Below are 16314 nucleotides of genomic sequence, written 5' to 3'. Positions count from 1 at the left end.
GCTACAGTCCATAGGGTTGCAAAGAGTCGGATATGACTGAGTGAACACACACACACAATATTACTCTGCCCTCTCTCACATGCTATTTGATGTGTAGTGTGTAGTCCATTATCATCTGAATACAAAAGTTGGACATGAGCATCAGTGGCATCAAAGATATGTGCTATAAGGTACCCATTATGTGTGTAGGTACAGGGCTCGGTGGAGAAAATATAAGACCAAGAATTCCTGGACTTATAGGCTTAAAATCCACTAGAGGAGACTGAACATATGCATAAAAAATTAAATACTAGCATTTATTTAATAGACACTGGTATAGCTTTTGATCATAGTTTTCATGTAGTTGATTGGAAGGTAAGAAGGGAGAAATGTGAGGGCTTCCCAAGTAGTGCTAGTGGTAAAGAACCCACCTGCCATTGCAGGAGACACAGGAGATGCAGGTTTGATCCCTGGGTTGAAAAGATCCCCTGGAGGAGGAATTGGGAACCCACTCCAGTCTTCTTGCCTGGAAAATTCCATGGGATTTGTATTAAATTATTTGTAATTTGTATTACAATTTGTATAATAAAAATAAAATAAGTTTAAAAACAGGAGAATTGTGAGTTTTTTTATTCTATTCAGATATATTTCCCTGTAATGGGCACTTCACATAAAGTATCTCATTTAATTGTCTAAACACTGCCTATAAAGTACATACTATTATCCTCATTTTTTAGATTAAGAAATTGAGGCTTAGAGGATTTGATACTTACCCAAATTATTGTAATTCTCCTTTATTGTAAAAATAGGCATTTTTGTCATCTGCAATGAGAATGTATATGTATATGCTTTAAATATTTCTGTATCTATGTAGCTGAAAAAACTCCCATGTCAAGTATATTTATTGGCCATATTTGAAATACTTCTTACAGTGTCCAGCACTATTTTTTCATAAATTTGACTTATTTTCATTTGCGAGAATACTTGGCTTCCAGGTGGAGAAATAAATTTAACTTATAGGAGTGGAGAGACCAAAGACATGGTAAAATTGGTGTGTATCTTAAAAGAGAATTCTAATTATAAGGGCCTCTTAAATCTAAAAGCTTTTCCCTTTGGTATAAGCTATTGCCTGTGTGAAACATGGTGTTTTACATTAAAAGTGGTGTTTGAGGTGAATTGCTTGAAGCACCATGGTTTTCTGCAAAAACATTATAGAGAAAGATCAAATAAGAAGATGCTTACTGCTGCAGATCAGAAGAATAGATCAATAAGAGGGACTACTAAAACAGTCATGTTTTAAAGAATTAGTCCACAGGAGAAAAGAGCTGTGGGTCAAAGAATGTAAACACACACACATTCTGACATATCCTATGTACACACAAACTTATATACACATAACATGTAAATATAGATGCATTTTAGGCAAGTATCCAATTAATTCCACTTATGCATTTTTCCAGCCATATACATTAGCCTTACTAGGTCTTTTGTCAGCTACCCTGTGGAGAACAATTAAAAAATTGACTATTCAGCATTTATCAAACCCTCACAATATGTAAGAACTGTGCTCAGTGATAAAGATGTAACAGAGAAAATAGTCTTTGTCTTTCAGGGCTCCCAGTATCCTTGGGAAAGGTGTGATTGCAGTGGTGTGGTGAAGCAGAATAGACACTCACAGAGTTTCAGGATCCTAGTGGAGATGTATCATGGAAGACTTTTTGGAGGAGGTGATGTCTGAACTGAGTCTTGAAGAGCAAGCTGAAGTTAGTCAAACCTTCCAGGACACAGCATGAACAAAGGCCAGGAGCTTGAAACAGAATAGTGTGTGTAGTCTGGGGTTGCTGGAGTACAGTGATGAAGGAGGAATGAGAGGTGAGAGTGGAGAGGTAGGTCACATCTGCCAGGGCTCAGGGGACTTTATACTGCCAGTTACATTGGATGTTTGTAGGGATTAAAGCATGGTTAAATCAGATTTGTTTCTTAGTGGATCATTCTAGAAGCTATACAGAGAATTTTTTTTTTTAATGTGGACAAAACCAGAGCTCAGGATATAGTTTCAGATGCTACTGTAGAAATGTAGGCAAGGGGTCTTCCCTGGTGGCTCAGCGGTAAAGAATCCACCTGCCAATGCAGGAGACAGGAGTTCCATCCTTGCTCCAGAAAGATTACACATGCCGTGGGACAACTAAGCCCATGTGCCTCAACTATTAAGCCTGTGCTCTAAAGCCCAGGAGCAGCAACTACTGAGGCCCACCTACCATAGAGCCTGTGCACTGCAACAGGAGAAGCCACTGCGCTGAGAAGCTCCTGCACCGCAACTAGAACAAAGCCCACACAGAAATGAAGTCCCAGCACAGCCAAAATAAATAAATAATGATAAAAATATTTTTTTAAACAAAGAAATGTAGGCAAGAGATGCTGAGAGTTTGAACAGCATGGTTCAGGAGTAATGGGGACTGGGTAATACAGGCAGAGGGCTTAAGCAATGTTCAGTTGGTTAAGACCTGGTGCTTATTTGCATGTGGACAGATGGATGGGAATTTCTTAGAGTTTTAGCTTGGGTAGCTAGCTCAGTGTGGGGGTGCAGAGGACCACACATCTGAGAAGGAACATGAACTGATGGGGAAGGTTGGAGGTGTGCTGGGTTTAGCTTGATGTGTCTGCGTTTCATTTGGGAAGAGTTGATCAGCACAAGGATAGTTCAAAGCTTGAGAAAGAGGTCTCCAGTGACAAATTTGGGAGCTGTCTGCCTATAGGTGTATAAAAAATTGAATACAGCTTCTTCTGCATAGTACATTGTGTGGTCTTTTCTTCCTTATGCCTTTTAAGTTTTAGCAAAGATAGACATCTCCATCAATACACAGTAATTATTGTTATACCTCCGGGTTGTGCACGAACAGCGGAGTGATCTCATAGAACAGGAAATGCTTTAGGAAAAATGCAAGTAACCAGAGGCTTTATGGTTGCTTTCTTCCAGGTGCATCCGTGGAAATGCCTGCCGCAGAGGGATCTAGCTTGAGTTGACCTTCCAGCGGCGCATCCTTTTGAGGACCCTTTGTGCAGTCCAAAATGGCAGAGAAGGTTCCCCCTGGCTTAAACAGGAAGACGTCAAGGTCAACACTTTCTCTTCCACCGGAACCAGTGGACATCATTAGGAGCAAAACGTGCTCCAGGAGGGTGAAGATCAACGTGGGAGGCCTCAACCACGAGGTCCTGTGGAGAACGTTGGACCGGTTGCCCAGGACCCGCCTGGGGAAGCTCCGGGACTGCAACACGCACGAGAGCCTCCTGGAGGTGTGCGATGACTACAACCTGAACGAGAACGAATATTTCTTCGATCGGCACCCAGGAGCCTTCACTTCCATTTTAAATTTCTACCGGACAGGGAAACTCCACATGATGGAAGAAATGTGCGCTCTCTCTTTCGGCCAAGAGCTTGATTACTGGGGGATCGATGAGATCTACTTAGAGTCGTGCTGCCAAGCCAGGTATCATCAAAAGAAGGAGCAGATGAACGAAGAACTGCGGCGGGAGGCGGAGACCATGCGGGAACGCGAGGGTGAAGAGTTTGATAACACCTGCTGCCCTGAAAAGAGAAAGAAACTCTGGGACCTGCTAGAGAAGCCCAACTCGTCCGTGGCTGCCAAGGTATGAAAAGCAAGAGTGTGACTTTCTTACGCATGGTTCAAAAAGGCGGTCCCTATATTCTAGAAAGTATGCTTTTCGTGGTTTAAGATGTTTGGGTAAGACGTAGCATAGGGTGTCTATGCAGGGAGACGTCCTTTCCAAGATCTTGTGGAGTGAAATTGAGTTATTCTTATTGATAAGGCATACAGTGGCATTACTCTTTCCTAAGTGTTTTTTGTTACTTGGAAACAGCCTAGGTGCTTTGATGTTGAAGACTGCTGACCACCCAGATGCCGTCTGGGGTTGGTGACTTGAAGGCTGAGGGGAGAACATGAACTCAGATCCATCCGGTGTGGAGTCTTGCAGATAGGCCTGGGCACCATCCTGAATGAAGTTCGGTGCTGTCATTGAAAGTGGAGGAGGTGCCTCCCGGCCTGGTCCTCTGGAGGAGCAGGAGAGACTGGAGAGCATGGTCCAGTGTAGACCAGCAGGGCTGGGGGCCCCCATTGAGGAAGGATCCGCCTTATGAGGCAGTGTAAGGGGTGAATCAGTGTCAGCGTGCATCGACTGTCCCCCTCCTGTGAGGTCTGCTCTAACAGTGTTGTTTTTGTTGGTGTATAATTGTGTTCACAATTGAGATGTTCCCATATCTCAGATCATAAAGTGTTGGCTGAAAAGGAAGGTCAATTCATATTTTTCCATTGATCTTGGATACATCTCAATCTAAGAGTAAAAATTTTGGCCACTAATTTCAGCATTTAATTCAATTGCATGACAGTGTTCATCTAACTGTATTTGGAGCTTTGAGAGTTAGCAGAAACTGATTTTCATTGCATATATTTAGTTCTTTATTTCAGTATGAATTGTAAGTAAAAAGCCCAAAGAGTCATCTTTAGCTGCAGAAGCATAGGATTGACATTTTGTGCCAATTAGATGAAAATGGAATATGGAGTAGAGAAAACAGTGAATAATCCTATAAATTCTTTGGATTACTTACTGTCTTTTTTTCCAGTTGTCTTTTCTTATAAACAGTAAAAATTATGGAAATGTAATTGATTCTGTGTGCCTTTGACTGAAAATTACAATTCTCCATAATAGTTTACAGCATGTAAATAACATAAATTATCAACTGGATGCAGACTATCATAAAACTGCTTCTTGCACTGATTGATATTTCTAGTTTTGCATCTTTTGACTTATAAAGGCATTTTACTTTCCGGCCAGGATGTGGAACTAAATGGAATGAAATGTTATTTCTGCTGTTCATGATGAGGAAATGCACATTTTGTGGCAAATGAAAGGTTTCAACTAGGTCTTTTGTAGTTATGAATAATTTGTTTCCTTTTGTTTTATCTGTAAGAGAGAGATGTGGACTTTGGTTGAGAAAGGTTACTTCTCTTCCAATGTCAAACCTTTAAGTTACACATTTGAGTTACTACTAAAAACATGGAGTGAATTTTGAACCTGAATAAGATAAATTCTGGGTTTAGGGGAGTATTTTGGGTGTCAAATGAACTCTTTCAAGATTTTAGGCAATTGAGGAATAAATCATTGTACCACCAGATGGTCCAGAGGGAGTTAGCCAAATATAAGCAGCTAAATCAAAGAAAATTTGAAAGGCAAATTTGATTTATTTGCTGATAACATTATTAACACACATCTAAAATTAAGTATTGTTATAGAAAAAATTTCAAGTATGTACATATTTTTTCTGAAGAATTCCTGATAAGGATGCAATAATGTCAGTAATTTCATTCCTGAGATGACAGAGTTTGTTTAATCTCTAAATTTTAGACACAAAGCCATGTCTTGATCTCTAAGAAGGTGTTGTTGATAATGGCCTATTGTATATAGTTGTATATAATATAACACATATACACACCCCTCTACATCAGAGTATTTAAACCTGCTTCAGATTATGTTTGCACAGATATCTACCTGAAAACTATACCCAGCAGCCAAGGACTTTGGTTTTGGAAGATTTTGTGAAGTTGTAAATAATAAATATGGTTCCAAATTATTAATCAAGTTAAGCAAATCTCTGCTAGCCTAAGTAGATTCTCTACTGAATTTTCATGAAGGATTTGTGTTTGTTTGTTTAAATGTGTACATTTCCCTCTCTGTTTGAATGGGGAAATATTATACAAATTCTTTACATTTGATTGCATGGTAGTTAAGTGAAAGTATTGTTCATTTGTCTGAGGTTTGGAGCCTTTTAGAAACAGCTCTGAATGATGCCTTATACAAACCACTAACTACCTTTCCTGTACTCTTTTCTAGTCATCTAACTTGTTATTTTTCTAGAATAATTATTGGTGAGGGGAGTTAATGTGATGTGTGTGTGAATATGGGTGAATAGTATTTTTATAACTTGGGGAAAATTCATTTTGTCAGTGCTTCAGTAGGATTGTATTCTAGCTTTCACTATGTTATAGGTACATCAGGATCCTGCTTGTGCTATGAAATTCTTATGCAGGAATGCTTGGAATCTGTGGTTTTTTTCTAACTTGTTTGAGAGGTAAGATAACTTTGGAGGAGAGTATCTGTTTACCTTGCTTTTTCAGTTATTGGGGGTGTGTGTGTGTGTGTGTGTGTGTGTAAAGTCGCTTCAGTCGTGTCCAACTCTTTGTGACGCTATGGACTATAGCCCACCAAGCTCCTCTGTCCATAGGATTCTCCAGGCAAGAATACTGGAGTGGGCTGCCATTGGTTATTGCTTATTCAATTGAATGTTTATAGATGGTTCTCTGTGCACTACACACATTAGAGTGGACATGTAGAATCATTCCCTTCTCTCCAAAATTTAATAAATATTCTCTTAGATTAAACAGGGATTTCATATCCTAGAAAATATTTGTTTTTGTCTCTTTGGTTTTTCTGTATTTTATAATATTTCTGTAGTAAAATATAAATGTTATGAAATTATATAATCCCTAGTATAGCAGGAAAAATTCGACATTTTCTATCAAATATTCCATAGTAAGTTAAAATATCTATTCATTGACATGGAATAAATACTCAGTAATCTATTATGTAGTAATTGTTCAGTCTGTCCTAGGGGTATCCACTGTGATATATAAAATTATTGCAAGGCCCACTGATCTGTCACACCATCTCTGGGTATGACCCTGACAGTAATGATTCAGCTCTTATAGAACATGCTTCTTGGTGTCATTTCTATTCATTGAACTTTCTAGTATATTAGTAAGTGAAAAAAAAGGCAAATAGAGTTTAAAAGCATGATATATTTAAAATGTCTATATTTAACAAATTAACATTTTTACACAGTTATAGAATACCATGAAATACAATTGTACTTTCCCAAAATAGACACTTTGTGAAAAACAAAGTGTTTTGGGGGGCATGGTATCATCTAGTAACGGGACCTGAGTTTATGTCTGTGTGATGGGCTTTGTCTATCCTGTGTCTCTGGTGGCTGTAAATTTTCCCTCCCATAGAGATAATGTATAAAGTTTACATTTGAGACTATTTGTGAATGTGGGGTCCAGTCAAATGGGCCTGGGGGGGTGGTTGGGACCAGTCTCTGGGTTACCACCACATGGAATTGCAGGCTCTGGGATGCTTGTCATAGGAACATGCAAGGGGAAGAGATGGGCTTAACTGGATGCCAGTTTCCTGGGCAGTGATTTGGAATTAGATGTGATCCCGTACCTCTTCCAGCCCAGAGCAATTTAGTCAGCTTCTGAATTGGAAACATTTTATTTTTCTCTTTGGCCTCTTCCCAAAGGAACTGCAGTAGTGATTCCCTTTTAAATACTGCTTACAGAGACTCAGGTCTGAGAGGTGTTTGAAAGCATTTATTTAGGGGAAATGGTTCTATGGCTGGCAGGCTTATCAGCCTTTGGGATGAAAAACGGCCAGGAAGATGCACAGCCCATCTGAGAGTTGGAGGGGACTAGACTTTTCACTTTCATGCATTGGAGAAGGAAATGGCAACCCACTCCAGTATTCTTGCCTAGAGAATCCCAGGGACGGGGGAGCCTGGTGGGCTGCCTTCTATGGGGTCGCACAGAGTCAGACACGACTGAAGCGACTTAGCAGCAGCAGCAGCAGCAGCAGACTCAGTACAGTACAGCGCCCTCACTAGGGTATCTGAGGAAGGTCAAGGGCAAAGGAAGTTGGTGGGTCTTCAGACAAACCCAATTAGGAATGGCTGAGCCCAAGAGGCAAACCTCAACCCATCAAGGAAGTGGACGTGGTGTGCAGACAGTGCTGTATAGCCTTCTCATGTGAAATTCTGCTTTCCATCTGGCGGATTGTTACTGGGCATGGTGGGGAGATCTAGGATAACTTTGGGGGCCAAGAGGTCTGGTACAGGTCTGTTATTCCAGGGAAGGTGAGAAGTCTTAAGAAGCCACAGGCATGGAGAAGATGTGAGGCAGCTTCCCAGAATGAACCTCCCTGAGTTATGGGCAAGGGTTACTGTGGTACATTTCCTGCTTGTTTCCCGTGTTATAAGGAACCTTACCCTTACCCCTGGGTTGGTTATGGTAGTAAAAGACACTTTTTCTTTTCTTACTTTTTCTTTCTTAAGTCTTGCTTATCTGAGTTAAGTGTCTGTGAAAGTGAAAGGGTTTGTGGCTCAGTCATGTCTCACTCTTTGCGACCCCATGGATGGTAGCCTGCCAGGCTCCTCTGTCCATGGGATTCTCCAGGCAAGAACGCTGGAATGGGTTCCCATTCCCTTATCTTCCAGACCCAGGGATTGAACCCCGGTCTCCTGCATTGCAGGTGGACTCTTTGCCCTCTGAGACCCCAGAGAAACACTAGGTGTCTTTGGTTGTAAGTAAAAGAAATGTGCTGCCAATAGCAGTAGTAGAACAGCATGGTGTCCGTAGCTCCTGAATGTGAAATATCCCAGTTTCAACTCCCAGAGCAGGGACAAGTTCAATCCTCAGTTTGTCCCAAGTCTGAAATCTCAGGGGGAGTGCTCAGCTTAGGCCAAGTACCTACTCTAAGCCGACCAGCTGTGGTTAGGGCAGCCAACAGGTCGATCCCAGGGGTCGGGTCAGGAAACCAGACTGTAAGCAGTCTTAATAAGAACAATATAAGGACATTGTCACTTCTGCCACTTCTGTTCATCTGAGCCAGCACAGAGAGAGCCACCCAAGGGTCCTGTTGGACAGGATCCTGGGTCACTGGGGGCTACTGTTTATCATCTGCTTCTCTCTCTTCAGTTTCCCCATTTCCCCTCAGCTGCCACTTTTTTTAAGGGGTGCCTTTTCCCTATTCTCTTCTCCTCCTCCCTTTCCCCAACCCCCCTTCTCTCTCTCTGTCTCTCTTTCATCCTCAGGAAAATGGAAATGATGATTGAGTAAAGAATTATTAACTTTTTCAGTAATGACCCCCTAAGGAAAAAATTAAGCTAAATTTAAATTCTCTCTAAAGAAAGTTACTGCATATGAAGGAATATGATTTTGTCAGGTTCGACACTGAAGGGCTACAAACTATTGAAATAGCTAAGAATTTTTTCACCCCTCCGCACAAGAACCAATTTTCTCCTCTTGGCAATGACACTGAGAATGCATCGAATGGAAGAAGGCAATGACTGTGTTTCCTGCTTCTGGCTTATGAGCTCCAAGGTATTCACGTGGCCACCATCACTGGTGGGATGCAGCAGAGTCCTTAGAGCAAGCATGGGAAGGGTCTGAAAACCTTGGTTATCATTGGATCAAGAGGGAAGTTGGCCAGGATAGATGTCTGCAGTCTGTCACTAGGCCTCCAGCTCTCTGAGGAGCCAGAGACCAAAGTTATGAGTTTCCCAGGAAACGGTGCCTGTTCGTCGCCCTTCGATGATAACCGCCCTGTCTATTCTGATGGAATTAGAGTGTAGACCTTTCAAGTCACAGAAATAGTAAAAAGAAAATAAATCCAAATAAAACAAAACTCCTGTGCATCCATCAGGAGGAAAAGAATATTTAACATTCTGATTCTATTTATAGTATGTGGATCAGTTAGTCTCATGCTTTGAATGAAAAAAGAAAGGTATGAAAACAGACCCATAAATTATTTCCTTTTAGTCCAAGAAGAGAACTTTCACATGTTATGCATGTGTATATATACATATATATATATACACACACACACGCATAATTCTCTGCTATACACACACACACACACATATATACATACACATATATATGTCTCTCTCTATATATAGTCAGGTGAACAACACTGCTCATACAAAACCCTCAGTTTAGCTTTCTGATAACTTTCTTAATGAGTAACAGTAATAGTAACCATCAGAACCATAAATGGGTGACCCAAAATAAACACTGCCATGTGAATACACACAGAAATCTCCCTGCATTGGGCCCCTCTGTGGATTGAGCGTACTGTAGCTCTTGCCTTGAATCATCAGTGGCCTAATTAGTGCACTGGTCATGCTGTTTCCGTGTTGAATGCTTGCTGATTTTGCTTCTTGGCCTTTCCTTTCTGCATTCCAGCTGCACAGATTAGGTTTTTGCGTTTTTCTGATAACAGGGCACAAGGGTTTGGAGGTGCTCAAAGGAGTTAACAGAACTTGGCCAGTCTGTGGATGATTCAATTGGAGATAAGTTTTTCTTTTTTAAATATATAATCCATGAAGACTAACAGGCTGAAAGTCTGGAGGAAATTAGGTATAAGAGAATAAAACAGATAAGGTAGAAAACAACATTGGGCTTTTAAAAAATATTATTTATTTTTAATTGGAGGATAATTGCTTTACAATATTGTGTTGGTTTCTGCCAGATATCAACATGAATCAGCCATAGGTGTACGTATGTCCCCTCCCTCCTGAAAATCCCTCCCACCTTCCTCTCTTTGATGAAGATGGCTCAGTTACTCCATTGTTTGGTTCCAGATCCATGCATCTCTGCTTTTCCCAAAAAGCTGCCCTGAAAATACACCACTCTTTGTCCACTTGGCCTCATTTGATCAGAAAGAGAAAGGTGAAAAAAGAAGAAATTGCTAGAAAATTCACATCCCATGTGCTTTTAGCAGCTGCTGCTGCTGCTGCTGCTGCTAAGTCGCTTCAGTCGTGTCTGACTCTGTGCGACCCCATGGACGGCAGCCCACCAGGCTCCCCCGTCCCTGGGATTCTCCAAGCAAGAACACTGGAGTAGGTTGACATTTCCTTCTCCAGTGCATGAAAGTGAAAAGTGAAAATGAAGTCTCTCCAACTCTTTGCGACCCCATGGACTGCAGCCTACCAGGCTCCTCTGCCCATGGGATTTTCCAGGCAAGAACACTGGAGTGGGTTGCCATTGCCTTCTCTGGTGCTTTTAGCAGAGGGGGCCATAAGTCCTGGTTTTGCTGAGAATACCCCAGTTAAAGTTGTTAGACTTTTGCCCTACTCTAATTATTAATAACATCTCCTTTCATTCTTAAAAAGTGTCCCAATTTGAACAATAAGCCATGTGATCACCTTACACGAGAGTATTTTTTTAAAAAGAAATTATCCACAAATCGTGTATGTTTCATTTCCTCTTTACTTCTTGGTTATGTCTTAAGACGGCAGTCTTAATTTTCATCTCTTGAAAAATCACTAGTTTCCATTAAATACTAAAAGAAGACATTCAGATTCCTTTCAAGCTTGATTTTTAAACCTCAAGTAATTATCATTTTCAAAGTAAAACAAAAAACAACTAAAGAGTTCTTTCTACATTATCTAATGTTATCTCAGAACATCAGTAGTATTTAAATATTCTGGTTTTAAAAATCCACGTACACTGCTTTGGTTATTAACAGATTTGTTTTCTTTATTTCAAGTGAGAGACTTTATAAAGTGACAAATGTACTACTTTAGGTAAGCATAAGTATTATGAAGGAATGGTCACAATATTTAACACTCTCCACTTTGGAAGGCTCTAGAATGGTTTGAATAATGTTTTAGATTAAGTATTCTTATCTGAGCTTTATCTCCCGTTTAAAAAAAATAAGCTAAACCAACACTTTCCAAATACTAAGAGTTTATAAGAAAGTTCCCATGATGTATATGCCTTGGCGTTGGACAGCTTGCCCGTCCTATTAGCTTTTTAAGCACTCTTTTGTCTAGTGGAACTTTGCCCTGAAAATTTCATCGAATTAATTGTATGATACTGCCGTCTTGTAACTGCTTTTATTCCACAGGAGATGGTTAGTCTCTGCCTCATCCATGTGTATTTATATTGTTACTATTTAACTTTTCCCCTGGTGTGTTAGGATATTCAGGTCACCCTGGTAACGATCCCTTAGTGCTGTGATATGGTACGGACATGGGCTCCCCTGGTGCCTCAGCAGCAAAGAATCTGCCTGCCAATGCCTGCCAGTGCATGAGACATGGGTTCAGTCCCTGGGTCTGGAAGATTCCCTGGAGAAGGAAATGGCAATCCACTTCAGTATTCCTGCATGGAAAATTCCATGGACAGAGGAGCCTGGCAGGCTACAGTCCACAGGGTCATGAGGAGTCGGACATGACTGAACAACTAATCAAGAATATGGTACAGATATAGCAGTTAGTTGCATTGGAGCTCTGAATTTCGCTGATCTTTCCCTTTTTTCTAGCCACTGACATATTTGACAAAAACATTTGTCATATAGAATGAAATGAAATACTCTCTTTCCAAAGAACTTGTTAATACTTGTTTGTTATGGAATGTCAAAGTAGCCAATTTGAATATTAATATTGCATATGAAATATTGAGCTTTTATTTATATTAAATATTGTATAAATTGAATCATCAAAAATAAAAAGTTTTGGGCACTTTCTTTATTTTAACTGGTCAAACCTTCCACCTTGTTCCACAAAAGAGACAGTTCATGAGAAATACATACACTTGGAGTTCAAATAAAATAACAAAAAAGAATTTAAAGCAAAAAATAACACTAGAAAAAACATATTTTAAATTGTCCCAGTAACAATAGAGAATGCTTCATATTTTGCAAAATGCTTTGCATAATTTTAATTTTAAAATGACAGTCTAACAATTTAATAATAGAGTTGAAATTTATAAACAAAATTTTGTGTTCATGATTAGAAAAATTTACCCATCTGTCTTTAGAGAAACTTGTTTACTGACTCAAAGTAAGAACCATTCTTAACACAGAGACTCTGTATACAGATGTGAATTGAACATTGGTAAGAAAAAATTTTTTTAAATAATTATCAAAGTTGATTCTAGATAAATTACTGAAATAAAAATTCCTTTTGATCAAAATATGATTACATAGGGAAAAATAATCCTTGCTGCTAATGTACAATTTGTGAAATAACCAAAGATTATGATAAAATTTTTTTAATTTTGACGTTGATTTAGCATTGATGGTTTTATGCTATTTGAGAGTAACCCCCAGAGTACCATGACATTCAATAATCTATAATGTGTGAGGTATAAATCTGAATTCTGTATAATGTAAGGTTTGTCTGTAGCAACTAGTGACTTAATGAGTTTAGCTGGCCACCAGGCACTGTTACCTTCTCCCAATCTGTTTTTTTCCTCTGGTTGTCATATATACTAACTGTCATTAACTGCTCCTATATTTTATGGGGGGGTGGGGATCCTATGGTATCATGGAGATTCGTACAGGACACATCCTTCATTTAAAATATCCTATTTAAAAATAATAAAAGTGATAAGAGCTTTTAAGGCATCAGTCAGAGTGAAAATTTTTCTTGTCCACCAGTAGCCAGGGTGGTCGTTAAAACCTTTCCTACCTCTGCAGCGGAGCAGAGAAGGATAAAAGAGTTCCCAGGTCACGGCTGCCAGCATTTTCCATGGAGTATGTGACATTGGAGGCAAGCTGTATTTCCTTTATCTGTAACGCTGTAGTTGATGATAGCTTTATAGTTTACAGTGAGAACTCTGAAGAATTTCAAGAGACAGAGACTTCTCAGCAATTGTTCTGTCAGTCGACACACAAACATAACCAATCTAGAAAAAAGCTGTTTGACATCGGTCAGCTGGGAACAGAGAACTACAGTGATGGGCAATGGGAAAGTGGGGGAGGAGGAAGGTGTTTGTTCTCATCCTTCTAAAACTTTTCCAGGAGACACTGAAAGTGAACATCAGAGCGCTGTCGGACTCTGCACCTATGTATTATTCATTTGCAGCTGTGTATACATCCGTGTTTAAGTTAGCTCGTTAGCTAATGCAGAAAATGAATGGATTTTTTCCCCTCTAAAGTCATCCCCTTTAATGTCTTTATAAAGCTTTAAATGAAACAGTTCTGGATATTACCAGCTATCAAGTAGATGACTCCAACTGATGTTTGTGGTCAAGTTTCTGTGTCTTGGGTGGGCGAACCACGAAGCAGCAGCCTTCACATAGTGTCACCTGAACTAGGTCAGTTCTGGAGTGTGTGTGTATGAGAGTGTTTCTCATATACTGAGTTGACTGAAAAGTTCATTTGGGTTTTTCAAACGATGTTATGGAAAAACTGAAAGGAACTTTTTGGTCAACTCAATATAATACAATGCTACCTCTCCATTAGAATGTATTATAAAAATCCACCTGCACAAAAATGCAATGAGCTTCAACCTGTGTTTGGTAACTTAAGATAGGTACAGCTTTGTCATCCAATTAAGACAGCTTGTTCAGAATATAAAGTTTGTAGTTAAATATAAAGCTAATCTGATTGGGCATGAAGTCCATGGAAGTGTTCTAATGGTCCAAGAATAGCGGGAAGAAGTATTTTCATTAGTATCCCAGGATTTTGTTTCAGGATGCTAGAGGTCATCACCACCCTGGATTTCATGCTTTTACTTATGTCTTGTTGAGTCACTCTCGACATAACCACAAGTGTTGAATGCTACTTTAAATAGCTCCTCAAGCCTAAGCCACAGCAGGACAAGGACGGCCAAGTAATCCCAGCGCAGCTCTGAATGGGGTTGCTTGATTGGAGCATCCTTCACTGCAGTCAACCTCAGGATATCTGCATATGAATGAAAGAATCTCCAACCTTCTGATCATTGTTTTATTTAATGTTAATATAAAACGTAGAGTGTGATTTTAGATGTTGGTGTGCAGTTATCTTATCTGGTGTCATCTAAATTAAATCCACAGCCAAATGTGTTCCTCATATTCGTTTTTTTTTTTTTTTAATTCGTATTTTAGTTTGCATCTTGGAGTTAACTCTAAGTTTTTGGCAACATTTTGTATAGGACTATCTAACTTGTGGGTTTCTCTGATGGCTCAGTGGTAAAGAACCCATCTGCCATACAGGAGATAAGTTCTATCCCTGGGTCAGGAAGGTCTCCTGGAGAAGGAAATGGCTACCCCCTCCAGTGTTCTTGCCTGGGAAATCCCATGGACAGAGGAGCCTGGCGGGCTATAGTTCGTGCGGTTGCAAAGAGTCAGTCATGACTTAGCAACTAAACAACAATCTAACTTATACATTGGTGTCCAAACACGCTGTTTCAGCCAGAATTTGGTTGAATTGGAAAGTAAATCACACCACTGTCTATGAAGTATAGCAGCAGATTTGTACTGTGATAAATTAGATGTATTTCATTAATACAGTGGAAAACTAGCAGAGACCCTGTATAATATCCTTAAGGTAAGCATCGGGTTCTATTTCAGTGCAGTTTTTAGTTTAGAGGCAGAAAAATACTGGTAAGAAATCTTGTTTTTAAAAAGGTCATAATTTGCTATACTACAGATGCAATGAACTACATATGCAATGAAAGGAATATGAAATGGTAGGCTAGAATCTAGGAGAACATGAATTTATGCTTATATATTTGCTATGTACAAAAGCTAGTGCATTTTATTACATTTCGTAAATGAGTTCTGCAGGTGTGAAAATTACTGTATTATATAAGTAAAGTAATTGAATTATGAGTAATATTAAAATTCAAAGCAAAGATCTGTTTTAAGCACTGGTATTTATTTTTCAAAGTCTTGCTCATGAGCCATTATAAATATTTTAAATTGCATGGCGTGTTTACAAAGTGCTAATCACCTACACTTTTTTTCCCCCAAAGTTTTGTATGTAGATTATACATGAAGTAGCTTAAAGGAGAGCAAACCATTTGATAGGCTTATTTGATTAATAACATTATATTGGGTATGCTTATCTATTGGAAAAAAAATGTTACAACGGAAAAAATTGCTTTGTGTTCTGTAGGTGCCTGTGTTTGTTAAGTTATCCGGCGAATGCCAAAGTGCTGATGAACTTTTCTACCCCATTGCCCTTTGAGGCATACATCTGAAACTGAGTCTGAAGATCAGCTGATAGTCTGTGCTGTTTTATCAGACATTCTGACCTAGCTGTGATGCTGTGGCCTCACAGTGTAATTTTAGTTAAGAAAAGGTTCTCCAAGGTGCCAGGTTGCCACCAATGGGCACTTTGAAAAATATCCAAATGCCTTTCTCACTGCAGCTCAACTCAAAGGAAGCAATGTCTTTATTGCTTCCTTTCAGCTCTTGTTTCCTGTCTGTCTGAGGAGGCTCACCTTCTGCTTGTCCTCTTTGCTTACATACCTGCTTCTTAGCTCATTCACCTGGGTCAGCGCTTCCACGGGAATACAAAAGAAACCCTGTTCCCCTGCTTGCTCCACACACAGCCCTGCAGGTTCCCTCCAGAGTCTTCCTCATCAAGGCCTGTTTGGGCGGCACTTTCTTTTTTTAATTGGAGGATAATTGCTTTATAATGTTGTATTGTTTCCCTTCATACATCAACATGAATCAGCCATAGGTACACACATATCCCCCCTCTCTTGAACGT

At 39.6% G+C, this 16314-nt stretch overlaps 1 protein-coding gene across 1 annotated transcript in view; it reads left to right on the top strand.

Moving 5' to 3' along the window:
* Positions 1–16314, top strand: part of KCNB2 (potassium voltage-gated channel, Shab-related subfamily, member 2) — a 463770-nt gene that overhangs the window by 27896 nt on the left and 419560 nt on the right. Inside the window, exon 2 of the mRNA XM_010846956.1 lies at positions 2957–3627. Within this exon, the coding sequence (XP_010845258.1) occupies positions 3049–3627 (579 nt within the window). The 5' untranslated portion in view covers positions 2957–3048. The remainder of the gene's footprint in view (positions 1–2956; positions 3628–16314) is intronic.

Source organism: Bison bison, unplaced genomic scaffold, assembly GCF_000754665.1.
Source record: "Bison bison bison isolate TAMUID 2011002044 unplaced genomic scaffold, Bison_UMD1.0 scf7180017864241, whole genome shotgun sequence".
In the NCBI taxonomy this organism is placed as follows: Eukaryota; Metazoa; Chordata; class Mammalia; order Artiodactyla; family Bovidae; genus Bison; species Bison bison.
The sequence above is the reverse complement of the archived record's forward strand: the minus strand, read 5'-3'. Positions and strand labels throughout refer to the sequence as shown.